The sequence below is a fragment of the Dendrobates tinctorius genome, unplaced genomic scaffold (genome assembly GCF_039654945.1).
Source record: "Dendrobates tinctorius isolate UK_male_01 unplaced genomic scaffold, ASM3965494v1 ptg000029l, whole genome shotgun sequence".
Classification (NCBI taxonomy): Eukaryota; Metazoa; Chordata; class Amphibia; order Anura; family Dendrobatidae; genus Dendrobates; species Dendrobates tinctorius.
The window spans coordinates 41,778,419-41,798,172 of NW_027361697.1; the positions used below are offsets into that span (position 1 = coordinate 41,778,419).

Sequence of the window (19,754 nt, forward strand, 5' to 3'; positions counted from 1 at the left end):
AGAGGTACAGAGCCTGAGCCGGTGTGTGTGTATGTACATGATACCGGAGTACGGAGCTGTCCATCATATGTATATAGAGGTACAGAGCCTGAGCCGGTGTGTGTGTATGTGCATGATACCGGAGAACGGAGCTGTCCATCATATGTATATAGAGGTACAGAGCCTGAGCCGGTGTGTGTGTATGTACATGATACCGGAGTACGGAGCTGTCCATCATATGTATATAGAGGTACAGAGCCTGAGCCGGTGTGTGTGTATATGTGCATGATACCGGAGTACGGAGCTGTCCATCATATGTATATAGAGGTACAGAGCCTAAGCCGGTGTGTGTGTATGTGCATGATACCGGAGTACGGAGCTGTCCATCATATGTATATAGAGGTACAGAGCCTGAGCCGGTGTGTGTATATGTGCATGATACCAGAGAACGGAGCTGTCCATTATATGTATATAGAGGTACAGAGCCTGAGCCGGTGTGTGTATATGTGCATGATACCGGAGTACGGAGCTGTCCATCATATGTATATAGAGGTACAGAGCCTGAGCCGGTGTGTGTATATGTGCATGATACCGGAGTACGGAGCTGTCCATCATATGTATATAGAGGTACAGAGCCTGAGCCGGTGTATGTGCATGATACCGGAGTACGGAGCTGTCCATCATATGTATATAGAGGTACAGAGCCTGAGCCGGTGTGTGTATATGTGCATGATACCGGAGTACGGAGCTGTCCATCATATGTATATAGAGGTACAGAGCCTGAGCCGGTGTGTGTGTATGTACATGATACCGGAGTACGGAGCTGTCCATCATATGTATATAGAGGTACAGAGCCTGAGCCGGTGTGTGTGTATGTGCATGATACCGGAGAACGGAGCTGTCCATCATATGTATATAGAGGTACAGAGCCTGAGCCGGTGTGTGTGTATGTACATGATACCGGAGTACGGAGCTGTCCATCATATGTATATAGAGGTACAGAGCCTGAGCCGGTGTGTGTGTATATGTGCATGATACCGGAGTACGGAGCTGTCCATCATATGTATATAGAGGTACAGAGCCTAAGCCGGTGTGTGTGTATGTGCATGATACCGGAGAACGGAGCTGTCCATCATATGTATATAGAGGTACAGAGCCTGAGCCGGTGTGTGTATATGTGCATGATACCGGAGTACGGAGCTGTCCATCATATGTATATAGAGGTACAGAGCCTGAGCCGGTGTATGTGCATGATACCGGAGTACGGAGCTGTCCATCATATGTATATAGAGGTACAGAGCCTGAGCCGGTGTGTGTATATGTGCATGATACCGGAGTACGGAGCTGTCCATCATATGTATATAGAGGTACAGAGCCTGAGCCGGTGTATGTGCATGATACCGGAGTACGGAGCTGTCCATCATATGTATATAGAGGTACAGAGCCTGAGCCGGTGTGTGTGTATGTGCATGATACCGGAGAACGGAGCTGTCCATCATATGTATATAGAGGTACAGAGCCTGAGCCGGTGTGTGTGTATGTACATGATACCGGAGTACGGAGCTGTCCATCATATGTATATAGAGGTACAGAGCCTGAGCCGGTGTGTGTATATGTGCATGATACCGGAGTACGGAGCTGTCCATCATATGTATATAGAGGTACAGAGCCTGAGCCGGTGTGTGTGTATGTGCATGATACCGGAGAACGGAGCTGTCCATCATATGTATATAGAGGTACAGAGCCTGAGCCGGTGTGTGTGTATATGTGCATGATACCGGAGTACGGAGCTGTCCATCATATGTATATAGAGGTACAGAGCCTGAGCCGGTGTGTGTGTATGTGCATGATACCGGAGAACGGAGCTGTCCATCATATGTATATAGAGGTACAGAGCCTGAGCCGGTGTGTGTGTATATGTGCATGATACCAGAGTACGGAGCTGTCCATCATATGTATATAGAGGTACAGAGCCTGAGCCGGTGTGTGTGTGTATGTGCATGATACCGGAGTACGGAGCTGTCCATCATATGTATATAGAGGTACAGAGCCTGAGCCGGTGTGTGTATATGTGCATGATACCAGAGTACGGAGCTGTCCATCATATGTATATAGAGGTACAGAGCCTGAGCCGGTGTGTGTGTATGTGCATGATACCGGAGTACGGAGCTGTCCATCATATGTATATAGAGGTACAGAGCCTGAGCCGGTGTGTGTATGTGCATGATACCGGAGTACGGAGCTTTCCATCATATGTATATACTGGTACAGAGCCTGAGCCAGTGTGTGTATATGTGTATGATACCGGAGTACGGAGCTTTCCATCATATGTATATACTGGTACAGAGCCTGAGCCGGTGTGTGTGTATATGTGCATGATACCAGAGTACAGAGCTGTCCATCATATGTATATAGAGGTACAGAGCCTGAGCCGGTGTGTGTGTATGTGCATGATACTGGAGTACGGAGCTGTCCATCATATGTATATAGAGGTACAGAGCCTGAGCCGGTGTGTGTATGTGCATGATACCGGAGTACGGAGCTTTCCATCATATGTATATACTGGTACAGAGCCTGAGCCAGTGTGTGTATATGTGTATGATACCGGAGTACGGAGCTTTCCATCATATGTATATACTGGTACAGAGCCTGAGCCGGTGTGTGTGTGTGTGTATGTGCATGATACCGGAGTACGGAGCTGTCCATCATATGTATATAGAGGTACAGAGCCTGAGCCGGTGTGTATCTATGTGCATGATACCAGAGTACGGAGCTGTCCATCATATGTATATAGAGGTACAGAGCCTGAGCCGGTGTGTGTGTATGTGCATGATCTGGAGTACGGAGCTGTCCATCATATGTATATAGAGGTACAGAGCCTGAGCCGGTGTGTGTATATGTGCATGATACCAGAGTACGGAGCTGTCCATCATATGTATATAGAGGTACAGAGCCTGAGCCGGTGTGTGTGTATGTGCATGATCTGGAGTACGGAGCTGTCCATCATATGTATATAGAGGTACAGAGCCTGAGCCGGTGTGTGTATATGTGCATGATACCAGAGTACGGAGCTTTCCATCATATGTATATACTGGTACAGAGCCTGAGCCGGTGTGTGTGTATATGTGCATGATACCGGAGTACGGAGCTTTCCATCATATGTATATACTGGTACAGAGCCTGAGCCGGTGTGTGTGTATATGTGCATGATACCAGAGTACGGAGCTGTCCATCATATGTATATAGAGGTACAGAGCCTGAGCCGGTGTGTGTGTATGTGCATGATACCGGAGTACGGAGATGTCCATCATATGTATATAGAGGTACAGAGCCTGAGCCGGTGTGTGTATATGTGCATGATACCGGAGTACGGAGCTGTCCATCATATGTATATAGAGGTACAGAGCCTGAGCCGGTGTGTGTATATGTGCATGATACCGGAGTACGGAGCTTTCCATCATATGTATATACTGGTACAGAGCCTGAGCCGGTGTGTGTGTATATGTGCATGATACCAGAGTACGGAGCTGTCCATCATATGTATATAGAGGTACAGAGCCTGAGCCGGTGTGTGTATGTGCATGATACCAGAGTACAGAGCTGTCCATCATATGTATATAGAGGTACAGAGCCTGAGCCGGTGTGTGTGTATGTGCATGATACTGGAGTACGGAGCTGTCCATCATATGTATATAGAGGTACAGAGCCTGAGCCGGTGTGTGTGTATGTGCATGATACCAGAGTACAGAGCTGTCCATCATATGTATATAGAGGTACAGAGCCTGAGCCGGTGTATGTGCATGATACTGGAGTACGGAGCTGTCCATCATATGTATATAGAGGTACAGAGCCTGAGCCGGTGTGTGTGTATGTGCATGATACCGGAGTACGGAGCTGTCCATCATATGTATATAGAGGTACAGAGCCTGAGCCGGTGTGTGTGTATGTGCATGATACCGGAGTACGGAGCTTTCCATCATATGTATATACTGGTACAGAGCCTGAGCCGGTGTGTGTGTGTGTATGTGCATGATACCGGAGTACGGAGCTGTCCATCATATGTATATAGAGGTACAGAGCCTGAGCCGGTGTGTATCTATGTGCATGATACCAGAGTACGGAGCTGTCCATCATATGTATATAGAGGTACAGAGCCTGAGCCGGTGTGTGTGTATGTGCATGATACCGGAGTACGGAGCTGTCCATCATATGTATATAGAGGTACAGAGCCTGAGCCGGTGTGTGTGTGTATGTGCATGATACCGGAGTACGGAGCTTTCCATCATATGTATATAGAGGTACAGAGCCTGAGCCGGTGTGTGTATATGTGCATGATACCGGAGTACGGAGCTGTCCATCATATATATATATATAGAGGTACAGAGCCTGAGCCGGTGTGTGTTTATGTGCATGATACCGGAGTACGGAGCTGTCCATCATATATATATATATATCGGTACAGAGCCTGAGCCGGTGTGTGTATATGCACATGATACCGGAGTAGGGAGCTGTCCATCATATGTATATAGAGGTACAGAGCCTGAGCCAGTGTGTGTATATGTGCATGATACCGGAGTACGGAGCTGTCCATCATATGTATATACTGGTACAGAGCCTGAGCCGGTGTGTGTATATGTGCATGATACTGGAGTACGGAGCTGTCCATCATATGTATATAGAGGTACAGAGCCTGAGCCGGTGTGTGTATATGTGCATGATACCGGAGTACGGAGCTGTCCATCATATGTATATAGAGGTACAGAGCCTGAGCCAGTGTGTGTATATGTGCATGATACCGGAGTACGGAGCTGTCCATCATATGTATATACTGGTACAGAGCCTGAGCCGGTGTGTGTGTATATGTGCATGATACTGGAGTACGGAGCTGTCCATCATATGTATATAGAGGTACAGAGCCTGAGCCGGTGTGTGTGTATATGTGCATGATACCGGAGTACGGAGCTGTCCATCATATTTATATAGAGGTACAGAGCCTGAGCCAGTGTGTGTATATGTGCATGATACCGGAGTACGGAGCTGTCCATCATATGTATATACTGGTACAGAGCCTGAGCCGGTGTGTGTATATGTGCATGATACCGGAGTATGGAGCTGTCCATCATATGTATATAGAGGTACAGAGCCTGAGCCGGTGTGTGTATATGTGCATGATACTGGAGTACGGAGCTGTCCATCATATGTATATAGAGGTACAGAGCCTGAGCCGGTGTGTGTGTATATGTGCATGATACCGGAGTACGGAGCTGTCCATCATATGTATATACTGGTACAGAGCCTGAGCCGGTGTGTGTGTATATGTGCATGATACTGGAGTACGGAGCTGTCCATCATATGTATATAGAGGTACAGAGCCTGAGCCGGTGTGTGTGTATATGTGCATGATACCGGAGTACGGAGCTGTCCATCATATTTATATAGAGGTACAGAGCCTGAGCCAGTGTGTGTATATGTGCATGATACCGGAGTACGGGGCTGTCCATCATATGTATATACTGGTACAGAGCCTGAGCCGGTGTGTGTGTATATGTGCATGATACTGGAGTACGGAGCTGTCCATCATATGTATATAGAGGTACAGAGCCTGAGCCGGTGTGTGTGTATATGTGCATGATACCGGAGTACGGAGCTGTCCATCATATTTATATAGAGGTACAGAGCCTGAGCCAGTGTGTGTATATGTGCATGATACCGGAGTTCGGAGCTGTCCATCATATGTATATACTGGTACAGAGCCTGAGCCGGTGTGTGTGTATATGTGCATGATACCGGAGTATGGAGCTGTCCATCATATGTATATAGAGGTACAGAGCCTGAGCCGGTGTGTGTATATGTGCATGATACTGGAGTACGGAGCTGTCCATCATATGTATATAGAGGTACAGAGCCTGAGCCGGTGTGTGTGTATATGTGCATGATACCGGAGTACGGAGCTGTCCATCATATGTATATACTGGTACAGAGCCTGAGCCGGTGTGTGTGTATATGTGCATGATACTGGAGTACGGAGCTGTCCATCATATGTATATACTGGTACAGAGCCTGAGCCGGTGTGTGTATATGTGCATGATACTGGAGTACAGAGCTGTCCATCATATGTATATAGAGGTACAGAGCCTGAGCCGGTGTGTGTATATGTGCATGATACCGGAGTACGGAGCTGTCCATCATATGTATATACTGGTACAGAGCCTGAGCCCGTGTGTGTGTATATGTGCATGATACCGGAGTACGGAGCTGTCCATCATATGTATATAGAGGTACAGAGCCTGAGCCGGTGTGTGTGTGTATATGTGCATGATACCAGAGTACGGAGCTGTATAAACTATAAGGAGTAGTCTTCGGTTATTTATTTTTTTTACATAAATCTATGGCAGTCATGGAAATTTGCGGATTTGTAATATGTCTTATTAAAGAAATCTGCTTCTTTCTCCTCCAGGACTGATGACAGATTTTACCACCAAGTTCAGAATTTTGCAAATGAATCATCAGTGAATACAAATTTCCCCTTACTGACGTAGGTGACAGTTTGTGCTCATTATGTTCTATGGACATCTGTACTGGTTTGTGGAGAACGTGCAGCGGAATGTCTGTCGGCTTCTAGCTCATCTCTTCATAGAATTTTAATTGCACCAAATGTCATCTCCTATCTCAGTAACTGGAGAAAGAAGCAGACTTCTGTGATAAGTTTATCTTCATGTGTACTAGTTATCGTATTTATGAAATAGAAAACTACAAATATTTCCCTCCCTTGACAGACACCATTACCGTGCGATGTTATTCAGTTGTCTTGTTCTGGCTGATCAGTTCCCGTTCACCATAGATGTATATAGGACTGTATATGTATTTTATGGTGTTATATCGTCCTTGTATACAGTCATGGCCAAAAGTATTGACACCCCTGCAATTCTGTCAGATAATATTCAGTTTCTTCCTGAAAATGATTGCCAACACAAATTCTTTGGTATTATTATCTTCATTTAATTTGTCTTAAATGAAAAAACACAAAAGAGAATGAAGCAAAAAGCAAAACATTGATCATTTCACACAAAACTCCAAAAATGGGCCGGACAAAATTATTGGCACCCTCAGCCTAATACTTGGTTGCACAACCTTTAGCCAAAATAACTGCGACCAACCGCTTCCGGTAACCATCAATGAGATTCTTACAATGCTCTGCTGGAATTTTAGTCCATTCTTCTTTGGCAAACTGCTCCAGGTCCCTGATATTTGAAGGGTGCCTTCTCCAAACTGCCATTTTTAGATCTCTCCACAGGTGTTCTATGGGATTCAGGTCTGGACTCATTGCTGGCCACCTTAGATGTCTCCAGTGCTTTCTCTCAAACCATTTTCTAGTGCTTTTTGAAGTGTGTTTTGGGTCATTGTCCTGCTGGAAGACCCATGACCTCTGAGGGAGACCCAGCTTTCTCACACTGGGCCCTACATTATGCTGCAAAATTTGTTGGTAGTCTTCAGACTTCATAATGCCATGCACACGGTCAAGCAGTCCAGTGCCAGAGGCAGCAAAGCAACCCCAAAACATCAGGGAACCTCCGCCATGTTTGACTGTAGGGACCGTGTACTTTTCTTTGAATGCCTATTTTTTCTCCTGTAAACTCTATGTTGATGCTTTTGCCCTAAAAGCTCTACTTTTGTCTCATCTGACCAGAGAACATTCTTCCAAAATGTTTTAGGCTTTTTCAGGTAAGTTTTGGCAAACTCCAGCCTGGCTTTTTTATGTCTCGGGGTAAGAAGTGGAGTCTTCCTGGGTCTCCTACCATACAGTCCCTTTTCATTCAGATGCCGATGGATTGTACGGGTTGACACCGTTGTACCCTCGGACTGCAGGGCAGCTTGAACTTGTTTGGATGTTAGTGGAGGTTCTTTATCCAACATCCGCACAATCTTGCGTTGAAATCTCTTGTCAATTTTTCTTTTCCGGCCACATCTAGGGAGGTTAGCCACAGTGCCATGGGCTTTAAACTTCTTGATGACACTGTGCCCGGTAGACACAGGAACATTCAGGTCTTTGGAGATGGACTTGTAGCCTTGAGATTGCTCATGCTTCCTCACAATTTGGTTTCTCAAGTCCTCAGACAGTTCTTTGGTCTTCTTTCTTTTCTCCATGCTCAATGTGGTACACACAAGGACACAGGATAGAGGTTGAGTCAACTTTAATCCCTGTTAACTGGCTGCAAGTGTGATTTAGTTATTGCCAACACCTGTTAGGTGCCACAGGTAAGTTACAGGTGCTGTTAATTACATAAATTAGAGAAGCATCACATGATTTTTCAAACAGTGCCAATACTTTTGTCCACCCTCTTTGTTATGTTTGGTGTGGAATTATATCCAATTTGGCTTTAGGACAATTCTTTTTGTGTTTTTTCATTTAAGACAAATTAAATGAAGATAATAATACCAAAGAATTTGTGTTTGCAATCATTTTCAGGAAGAAACTGAGTATTATCTGACAGAATTGCAGGGGTGTCAATACTTTTGGCCATTACTGTATATGTACACCCCCTGCTGTGTCACCATGTTACATGGATCCTCTCCTGTGATATCACGTCACCGCTCATACATATATATGTGTCTCACTCAGCCCGTTAGTGCTGTATATACCAGATTATTGCACAACCTCTATGTGCTGGCCACGTTATATGTGATTTTTCTGCTGCCCCGTCAGTTGTGCAACGCTGGAAACTACTGTGTGTGCTGTTCTTTACAACAAGGCGACCATTGTAACAGGCGGTTATCCCTGCCATGAGCTGTGTACAGTGCGGAGAACGCGGACTCTCAGCTATGTATATTAGATGGACGGGGTCTTTTAATTGAGGAGGCTGAAGGTGGTGTTCACCCCCCCAGGTCCACGTTTAGAAGCGCTGCAGTCAGGCAGGACGAGCACGGACCGAGCGCGGCTTCCCAGTGCACTGACTGCAGCGCTTGCAGCAGACGGGTTCCTGCATTTTTGCACACAGTTATATCTGGTATACAATAGGAATGAGCAGATCTGACCCAGGAATTTGATTGTTTGCCAATTGAATGTCCAGAGTGACCCCAGAGCATATAACGAATACGCACCTCACCACTCTCCGCTGCTGTACTGTTTTCGGCACCTTGTTTTTTCTCCATGTACTAAATCTGAGGGCATCGCCACGACTAGACCCAGGATGTCCCTGCTCATGCCTAATCGTGGCGGAAGTCAGAGCGCCCCCCGTAAGGTGGTGGTACATATCCTGACATCACATAGACATCCCAGGCCTGGTCCTGCAGGAGCTCCCAGCACAGCGCGGCGAGCACCTGGGATTCAGCACACGGTGATGGTGAGAACCATACGGGGGAGAGCGTGTGGTGGAGATGGCCAGAAGGTGATCGGTGAGGGGATTATTTGTTTTCTTTATCGTTTAACCTTCTAACCCTTGTGCTGAATTTTCATGGAGCGAATTGCAAATAATCCCTTTCGTGGAGAATGCTGATTCGATACCACCAATACTGAAGTCACACGATCATTTTTTCAGCCTAATTACAATTACATTGTGTTACTGCACATGATACACCCGTGGTGATCCCACGGTGCATGCTGCGCCGTCACCTGGAAACCTTCATTTTTTTGTGTAACCCGTGATCCCATTGTTACAACTCCTGTGGCCCCTGGGCTGTGTACAGCGATTAGATCTAATGTCTGTGAGGTTGGCTGGTTTATTAGGGTCGTTTATATGCTCTTTTCTGCTTTCTCCATCAGGTCAATCTTCTCAGACTCTACGTCTAGGAACCTGTTCTGCTTTCTCTGCCTGAACCTCTCTTTTGCATTTGTGGAGCTTTTCTATGGGATATGGAGCAACAGGTAATACAGGACATCACGGTTACTTATTCTCCATTTATTGCTGTTTTGTTTCCGGTATTTAATGTAATGTGTCACGTCTGTAATGCTTTACATTTGCATGATGCAGATGTCATGGTTCCAGGATGTGCAAATGACCACGAAGAGCAGAATCCCGGCCCTGTACCATGACGCGCTTCAGAAAGTCATAGGGAAAGACTTTACTATGGCCCAGCATACTTATAATGATGAAGTCACCAAGTCATGGCCCTACAGGACCGATATCCGTAAATAAATGACACCACACACTTTAATAATGGAAGAAAAGTGGCCGTGAGTTTATTTTGGCTTAATAATAAATAACCAAACCGTTAAATCCATAAAATTATCCAATATTACCATACCAGAGAAACAATGTGCCCCTTAACGTCCGATTTTCCCACAATAAAACATCACGACAGATAATCTGAAAATTAGGGAGGGAGAGGGAATCTTCTTTCCTCAGGAAAATGTTGTCTGAGGTAAAAACTGCCAGTGCACGGCTTTTTATAAACACAGAAAAACCGCCAAATTTCTCCAGCCAATCCTGGCCCGTTAAAACGTCGCCAAGGAAACCAGTCAGAAACCAGATATGCCCTTCTCCACAAACCATACTGAGGGCGCCCAGCCTACTTTTAACCCTTTTTTTAAATTAAAATCAAAACCATAAATAAATATTCTTACGGCCCGTATGGCCATGGGACCCCCCCCTTATGTATTCCTTTAGCAATAATTCTGTCAAGGTGGCTCTTTTATTTAGCGTCCCTCCCACCGCAGAAATAATCGTTTTTAAAATTGGTCAGACATCCCTGAAGTTTGTCAGGGGGGCAGATCTTTCCCCCCCCCCCAGACACAGACGTCTCACATACGTCAGTCATGTCCTGCTTTTGAATTTGGCGCCCCCTCCTCAGCGTTCATTTCTTTTTCTCGCTCCTGCGCTGAGTAGTGGTGCAGCAGGACCTGTGATTACGTCAGCACCATGTGGCCAGGAGGGCGGAGCTCAGCATAGCAGTGGCGCAGAAGGGCCTGTGATGACGTCAGCACCATGTGACCTGGAGGGGCGGAGCTGAGCAGGGCAGACCTGTGGTGACATCATAATATTACAGAGCAGACGAGAAAAAGAAATGACTTTATTACATAGTCCCAGGTGGGACATCACTGTCCTGTGACAGATCGCTGTGACAGATCAGTGATCTGTCACAGGCAGTGCTGCAGGCTTCCTCATGCCGGCGCTTTGCAGACATGAGGAAGCCGCCTCCCTGCAGGCCCCCGAAGGTCCCCGCCGCCATTTTGGATTCGGGGACCTGCAGGGAAGGAGGCCCCTGCAGCAGCGCTGCACATCTTGCTGCTGCGGGGGTCTGAGGAAGCACGGAGGGAGCCGCCTCCCTCCAGATGCCTCCCTAAACCCCCGATACACTGCATAGTGCCGGGTGTTAGCTGTGATAATCAGCTGACACCCGGCCGCGATCAACTGCGCTACCCCCCCCCCCCCCCCCGTGAGCGCAGCTGATTGCACTAGACCACTAGACGCACTATTCCGTCCTTGGAACTTAGGTCCCAGGTCACATGGACGGAATAGTGCGTCTAATGTAGGAAAGGGGTTAAGAGTGCTGCTGCCAGCCCCCTTCACTCTAGTAGGACCACTGCGCAGATCCCTGAGTAGGCGGGTGGTCAGGGGCTGCTATACAGGAAAAAAAACAGCGATGTGTGAAGGCTAGTGATGATCAAGTATACTCGTTGCTCGGGTGGTCTCCGGGTATTTCGGCGTGCTCGGAGATTTAGTTTTCGTCGCCTCAGCTGCGTGGTTTGTGGCTGCTAGACAGCCTGAATACATGTGGGGATTGCCTGTTTGTTAGGAAAACCCTTCATGTATTCAGGCTGTCCAGCAGCCGCAAATCATGCAGCTAAGGCGACAAAAACTAAATCTCCGAGCACGCCGAAATACTCGACCACCCGAGCAACGAGTATACTCGCTCGCAACTAGCAACAGTCCCTTCATTTTTTAGGATCACATCCTAGGGGTATGACATAAATATTTAAAGGAAACCTGTCACCTCCAGAAATGGAGATATAATTAAAATCTGCAGGTAAATGGCATTTTACTGAAGCAGAGGCTACAAGGAGAAAATTGTTATATCTTCCCTGCAGATGCCCGCTTCCTGTCATTGGAACAGCGCAGAGGGTTGTGGTCAGCATTGACTACACAGTGCTCTGTTTTCACTTCCCGACACCATGATTGTAATATATATATACACTGTGTTCCAAATTATTGTGCAAATGATATTTTTCTCTGATTTTCCTAAATAGTCGGTACAAATGACAGTCAGTCTAATAAAAGTCATCACCGGTTAGAGTATACATCAAATTTTATTGAAGAAACCTCCCAATGATAACAGTATAATCTCCAAAATGAATAAAAACTCAAATTGCACTGTTCCAAATTATTAGGCACAGTAGAATTTCTAAACATTTGATATGTTTTAAAGAACTAAAAATGTTCATTTGTGGAATTTGCAGCATTAGGAGGTCACATTCACTGAACAAAAAGGATATTTTTGAGTTAAATAACTTAACAGGCCAAGTTACATGCTATCATTGGAACCCTTCTTTGATATCACCTTCACAATTCTTGCATCCATTGAAATTGTGAATTTTTGGAGAGTTACTGCTTGTATTTCTTTGCATGAAGTCAGAATAGCCCCCAGAGCTGCTGTTTTGATGTGAACTGCCTCCCACCCTCATAGATCTTTTGCTTGATGATACTCCAAAGGTTCTCTATAGGGTTGAGGTCAGGGGAAGATGGTGGCCACACTGAGTTTATCTCCTTTTATGCCCATAGCAGTCAATGACTCAGAGGTATTCTTTGCAGCATGAGATGGTGCATTGTCATGCATGAAGATGATTTTGCTCCTGAAGGCACGTTTCTGCTTTTTATACCATGGAAGACAGCTGTCAGTCAGAAACTCGATATACTTTGCAGAGGTCATTTTCACACCTTCAGGAACCTTAAAGGGCCCTACCAGCTGTTTCCCCATGATTCTGGCCCAAAACATGACTCCTCCACCTCCTTGCTGACGTCGCAGCCTTGTTGGGACATAGTGGCCATCCACCAACCATCCACTACTCCATCCATCTGGACCATCCAGGGTTGCTCGACACTCATCATTAAACAAGACTGTTTGAAAATTAGTCTTCTTTTTTTTTTTTTAAACCAGTTATTTTTATTTAGGTTTCAAAAGATTTTAAACAATAAACAGTGGATATCAATATACATGTAACAATTCACATATCTTGTAATAATACAATCAAAGCCATCCCCCCCCCCCAATACTCCTTATGCCGGGTATACTTGAGAGTCTTAGCAATCATATCACCGCCATCCAGGCGGACCATATTTTTTCAAAAGTTCTTTCACCATGCCTTCGCCTGTAAATGCTTTCCTCTAAATGCATTACCGTACGTGTCTGAGCAATAAATTCCCTCCTAGTGGGGGGTTCCGAATCCTTCCATTTTCATGCTATTAGTTTGCGTGCCACATACAGCAACCTCGCTATTGCCACTTTGTAATGTTCTGAGACAGGTATCCCATCCACCTCCCCCAAAACACACAGCACTGGATTCCTGTCGAGCGTACATGCATAAGCTCTCTCAATTTTGTTAACGACCAGCCAGTATGCCACCAGCCGCGGACACGACCATAACATATGTAACAGTCTGGCCTGGTCTGTGCCACATCTAGGGCAGCTAGAGTCTCCCCTCAAGCCCGCCTTGAATAGGACCAGCGGTGTTTTGTATGTTCTATGTATTACATATAATTGGGAGAGCCGTGCCTGCTCGCTTAGAGAGATCTTCGGGACATATTCAAGAATAGCCTCCTATTGTTCTGTTGTGAGGGCACCTACCTCCCTTTCCCATTTACTCTTTGCAGTGAGATGATTGTCCCCCAGATAGGAGTGTAGTAGATCATGATATATGCTCGATATAACTCCCCTCGTCCCTCCCTTCATACACACAAAGTCTAGTACAATGTCGCCCTGAACCGTCATGGCTCCCAATCTACACTGTGCCCTCCAAGCATGTCGAAGCATATAGTATTGAAACCCCCATACCGAAGGGAAAATTAGTCTTCATGTATGTCTGGGGCCACTGCAACCATTTCTGCTTGTGAACACTGTTTAGGGGTGGCCGAATAGTAGATTTATGCACCACAGCAAGCCTTTGAAGGATCCTACACCTTGAGGTTCGAGGGACTCAAGAGGCACCAGCAGCTTTAAATATCTGTTTGCTGGTTTGTAATGGCTTTTTAGCAGCCACTCTCTTAATCCAATGAACTTGCCTCGCAGAAACCTTCCCTCATTCTGCCTTTATCAGCACAAACATGTCTGTGCTCATAATCAACCACAAATCTCTTAACAGTACGATGATCACGTTTAAGTTTTTGGGAAATGTCTAATATTTTCATCTCTTGACCAAGGCATTGCACTATTTGATGCTTTTCAGCAGCAGAGAGATCCTTTTTATTTCCTAAATTCCTTGAAACCTGTGCCCTGCTTAATAATGTGGAACATCATTCTTAAGTAGCTTTCCTTTAATTGAACTCACCGGGTAAACTAATTATCACAGGCATTCGAGATTGATTTCAGTGATCCAAAGAGCCCTGATACACAATACCATCTATGAGTTTATTTGATAAACAAAAAATTACATCTTTATGACACTTAAATCCAATTTGCATAATAATTTGGAACACAGTGTGTGTGTATGTGTGTGTGTGTGTGTATATATATATATATATATATATATATATATTATAGTGGTGTAGTGACCACTGTGTCCGCTAGGGGGCGCTGTATAGGTGTCCCAGGAGAGTGGATGAATGGCAAAATACGGAATGACCGTTGTGTATCTCAGGGTGGGTGGCCTTGAGATGAAGATTTATGTGTGTGTTAATCAGCAGTGATACTGCTAAGGTGCTGGTTCAATGTGTCATGAACTAGTTACCTCCAAACCCACCCAGGGGGTGCGTTTATTAACGCTGTTGTAAAGTGTGTGTGTGTGTGTGTGAAGGACCTGTGATGAGGTCATAGCCATGTGATCCGGTGGGCGTGGCTACGGACCATATAAGGTGGCCAGGGTAGGTCACATGAGCTGAATGCTGGGACCCGGTTGGTCCAGTGTGGAAGGTCCCGCTAGGAGAAGCATCTCCTGGCTATCAGCCTGTGGAGTGGCTGTGTGTCATGGCTGCCAGCGTCTGAGAGTTCTCTGGAGGGAATGAATGTCTGCAGTATTGAGAAGCAGCCATGAGAGAACCCTGACGTGGGTGAGATAATGAGGCTGAAGAGTATGGACATTAAGTAACCTGTGTGACCACAGGCTTAACCAGAGTGAAGCTATAATGGATGCTATGCTGTAATGCTGTTTTTGTTGCTTCTATGGGTATATGAAGGAGGAATAAACCGCATGGACTTGTTATGCTTTATGGAAACCTGTGCCGAATCTGATTTTGTGGCTGCTGAGCGAGTATTCCCTACTTGAATGACAGCGCTACCTCACTATAATATATATATATATATATATATATATATATATATATATATATATATATATATATATTATAATATATTAGTGCCTTGCGAAAGTATTCGGCCCCCTGGAACTTTTCTACCTTTTCCCATATATCTTGCTTCAAACATAAAGATACCAAATGTAAATTTTTGGTGGTGAATCAACAACAAGTGGAACACAATTGTGAAGCTGAACTAAATTTATTGTTTTTTTTTTCTTTGTTTTTTTTTAATTTTTGTGGAAATTCAAAAACTGAAAAGTGAGGCGTGCAATATTATTCGGCCCCTTTATCTTAATACTTTGTTGCGCCACCTTTTGCTGTGATTACAGCTGCAAGTCGCTTGGGGTATGTCTCTATCAGTTTTGTACATCGAGAGACTGAAATTCTTGCCCATTCTTCCTTGGTAAACAGCTCGAGCTCAGTGAGGTTTGATGGAGATCGTTTGTGAACAGCAGTTTTCAGCTCTTTCCACAGATTCTCGATTGGATTCAGGTCTGGACTTTGACTTGGCCATTCTAACACCTGGATAAGTTTATCTGTGAACCATTCCATTGTAGATTTTGCTTTATGTTTGGGATCATTGTCTTGTTGGAAGACAAATCTCTGTCCCAGTCTCAGATCTTTTGCAGACTCCAACAGGTTTTCTTCAAGAATGGTCCTGTATTTGGCTCCATCCATCTTCCCATCAATTTTAACCATCTTCCTTGTCCCAGCTGAAGAAAAGCAGGCCCAAACCATGATGCTGCCACCACCATGTTTGACAGTGGGGATGGTGTGTTCAGGTTGATGAGCTGTGTTGCCTTTACGTCAAACATATCGTTTTGCATTGTTGCCAAAAAGTTCAATTTTGGTTTCATTTGACCAGAACACCTTCTTCCACATGTTTGGTGTGTCTCCCAGGTGGCTTGTTGCAAACTTTAAACGACATTTTTTATGGATATCTTTGAGAAATGGCTTTCTTCTTGCCACTCTTCCATAAAGGTCAGATTTGTGCAGTGTACGACTGATTGTTGTCCTATGGACAGATTGTACCACCTCAGCTGTAGATCTCTACAGTTCATCCAGAGTGATCATGGGCCTCTTGGCTGCATCTCTGATCAGTCTTTTTGTTTGAGATGTAAGTTTAGAGCGACGGCCGGGTCTTGGTAGATCTGCAGTGGTGCTCCTTCCATTTCAATATGATCGCTTGCACAGTGCTCCTTGGGATGTTTAAAGTTTTGGAAATCATTTTGTATCCAAATACGGCTTTAAACTTCTCCACAACAGTATTATGGATCTGCCTGTTGTGTTTCTTAGTCTTCATGATGCTCTCTGTGCATCAAACCGAACCCTGATACTATCACAGAGCAGGTGCATTTATACGGAGACTTGATTACAAACAGGTGGATTATATTTATCATCATTAGTCATATAGGACAACATTGGATCATCCAGAGATCCACAATGAACTTCTGGAGTGAGTTTGCTGCACTGAAAGTAAAGGGGCTGAATAATATTGCACGCCCCACTTTTCAGTTTTTGAATTTCCACAAAAATTTAAAATAACCAACAAATTTTGTTCAACTTCACAATTGTGTCCCACTTGTTGTTGATTCTTCACCAAAATGTTTGAAGCATGATATGTGGGAAAAGGTTGAAAAGTTCCAGGGGACCGAATACTTTCACAAGGCACTGTGTGTGTATGTGTATATATAATATATTTAGTAGTGATTCAACTCGCTTAGGTGCGACGGGAGACAATCAGGAGGCACGTTCCTTTAAAAGTTCAGAGAGTTTATTGCTCCATAAACCAGCACATAACATAAGGAATAGCCTTTAGCTCAGGCGAAAGTAAGTATAAGTGTCCATTGTTTCAGGCTCAGTCCTGGAGCCTCAGCAAACACAGGAGGCTTATCCCTCTTCACATACAGCCAATATACATAGGCCTCATCGGGTCAGCAACCTCAGCACGTGGCCTTCAGTAAGGTAGCACACCTTCCTCCACTTAGGCCTACCGGGACCTTCCACATGGCCCAATCAGATCCATGCGCGCTCTCTCTCATGTGACCTACTCTGGTTACCTTATATGGTCTGTAGCCACGCCCACCAGGTCACATGGCTATGACCTCATCACAGGTCCTTCAAGCACTCATACACATATACTTTATTATGACACTCTTAAACACACCAATGGGTGGGTTTGTAGGTAACTGGCCCGCCCATCTCCCTAGTTACCTGGAGACTTCTCCCTGTCACATTAAAGCAGCACCTCAGCAGTATCACTGCTGATCAACACATAAGTCTCCATCTCAACATCTCAAAGCCACCCACTTTGAGATACATAATGGCCATTCAGTATTCTGCCATTCATCCTTTCTCCTGGGACATCCACACAGCGCCCCCTAGCGGACACAGTGGTTACTACACCACAATATATGTGTGTGTGTGTGTATATGTATGTGTGTGTATATATATATATATATATATATATATATATATATATATATATATATATATATATATATATATATATATATATATATGTGTATATATACTCATACATACAGTCAGTTAGTAACAGTGGGACATACCGTAAAAAATATATTAAAATATGCAACATTTATGCATATAATAAGGTATAATTAATTATACATCAAATATAATCTTAAATATAACACAAATGTGTCTCCATGGTTGAATGGCAGACCATTCGGATGACAATATTAAACAAACCACTGTAATGGACCTTAATTATAGAAATCAAAAAAACAGGGATGGCATGATAAAAAAAGCCTTTATTTAATCAATTGGCAAACAAACAGATAATGTGCAATGTAAAAAGAAAGTGCCAATATGGCACACCGCTTATTAAAATCAACTGCAAATATGCATGGGGACTGTAAATTTATTCACATAAATAATGAAATATAATATATATATACACCAATATATCTTATTATACCAAAAACCACGGTATTTAAAAATAAAAAATGATATGCATATATCTATAGTAAAAATTATATACCATTAGAAAAAACTGATTATTGTAAGCAGCACAATGGTATAAATACCAAAATTGATCACAAAAATACATTCCATGACCCAATATAATATAAAGTCATGATGCTAATCAAATCTATATAAAGAAAAAATAATATATATAAAGAAAGTGCAACTATAAGTGCCAATCAGTGTATATATCACTAAAAATAAGCCAATGTGCAGAAAAATATAACATAACTGTGTATAAGTATATAGCACTGCTGAGAAATGTGATGAAAAAACAACCGTGCTGTAATTGATATTAAGGTATTACCTGTTGTTGGTATAAAGACAGTCCCCATGTGGTGGTGCCAGGCACTCCCCGACGCACGTTTTGGAACGAGCGTCCTTCGATGCCGTCCTCTTCTTCCCTTCCTGTAGTGGCTCTGGCGCCTGCGCACTGTAGTATTCTGCTCTGCCCTCAACAGGGAAGAGCAGTGCGCTGGAGCCATGACTGGAAGGGAAGAAGAGGATGGCATCGTATGAAGATGGGAAGCGTCGGACCGGACCGCCCCCTCCGGTGAGTATAATCTAACATGTTTTTCTTATCGTTCAGGTTACATCGGGGGCTTATCTACAGCATTACAGAATGCTGTAGAGAAGCCCCTCATGTCAATTCTGGCAGCTCATAGGCCAAAAGAAGGGTGATAGATTCCCTTTAAGGTCGTACAACCCTTTTGATTACAGTATGTTAAAATTATATGGTAGCAAAATATCTCCCCCCTCCCTCCCCTGGACTTGGCGCCTGCTTTGTCTGGCCGTCCCCTACCGAGGCTGCCAGGCAGATTATTGCTGATTGGTGACCTTTCATATAACATCTTTTATTCAGCGGACGAGTTTGACATTAAGCTTTAATTTTACCGTAAAGCCCCAGCCAAAACCGTAACAAAAATAATAAAGAAATACCAAGAAACTCACAATCCAGCCATGCGCCCTGGCTGCCATTTACAGGATGTATGGCTTTATATCTCCATTGTCTCCATGTAATTGCGCAGCCAGATCTGATTGGAATATCAGATGCAGTAGAAGGTGTTTTTTTTTTTTTTCTTTTTTTTTCTTTGTTTTTCATACCGCCTCACTAGAAAGAAATCTTACTAGTTTTCCCATCTTTTCTTATAGCTTGGGCTTGATCTCCGATTCCTTCCACATGTTTTTCGATTGCACAGCGTTGTTAGCCGGCCTGGCAGCTTCTGTGATTTCCCGGTGGAAAACGAATGAAGCATTCTCATACGGGTAAGGTGTAGGCACGCGGCTGTACATTGCTACCAAGATACATTCCTACAATGTCATATTTCTGTAAGGCTGGTTTCA

The 19,754-nt window shown here is 44.4% G+C and overlaps 1 protein-coding gene across 2 annotated transcripts in view; it reads left to right on the forward strand.

Moving 5' to 3' along the window:
• SLC30A7 (solute carrier family 30 member 7) overlaps positions 1-19,754 on the forward strand; it is a 70,119-nt gene that overhangs the window by 1,819 nt on the left and 48,546 nt on the right. For both annotated transcript variants that reach the window (XM_073571658.1, XM_073571657.1), the window contains exons 2-3: positions 9,740-9,841; positions 19,563-19,676. In XM_073571658.1, the coding sequence (XP_073427759.1) occupies positions 9,740-9,841; positions 19,563-19,676 (216 nt within the window). The remainder of the gene's footprint in view (positions 1-9,739; positions 9,842-19,562; positions 19,677-19,754) is intronic.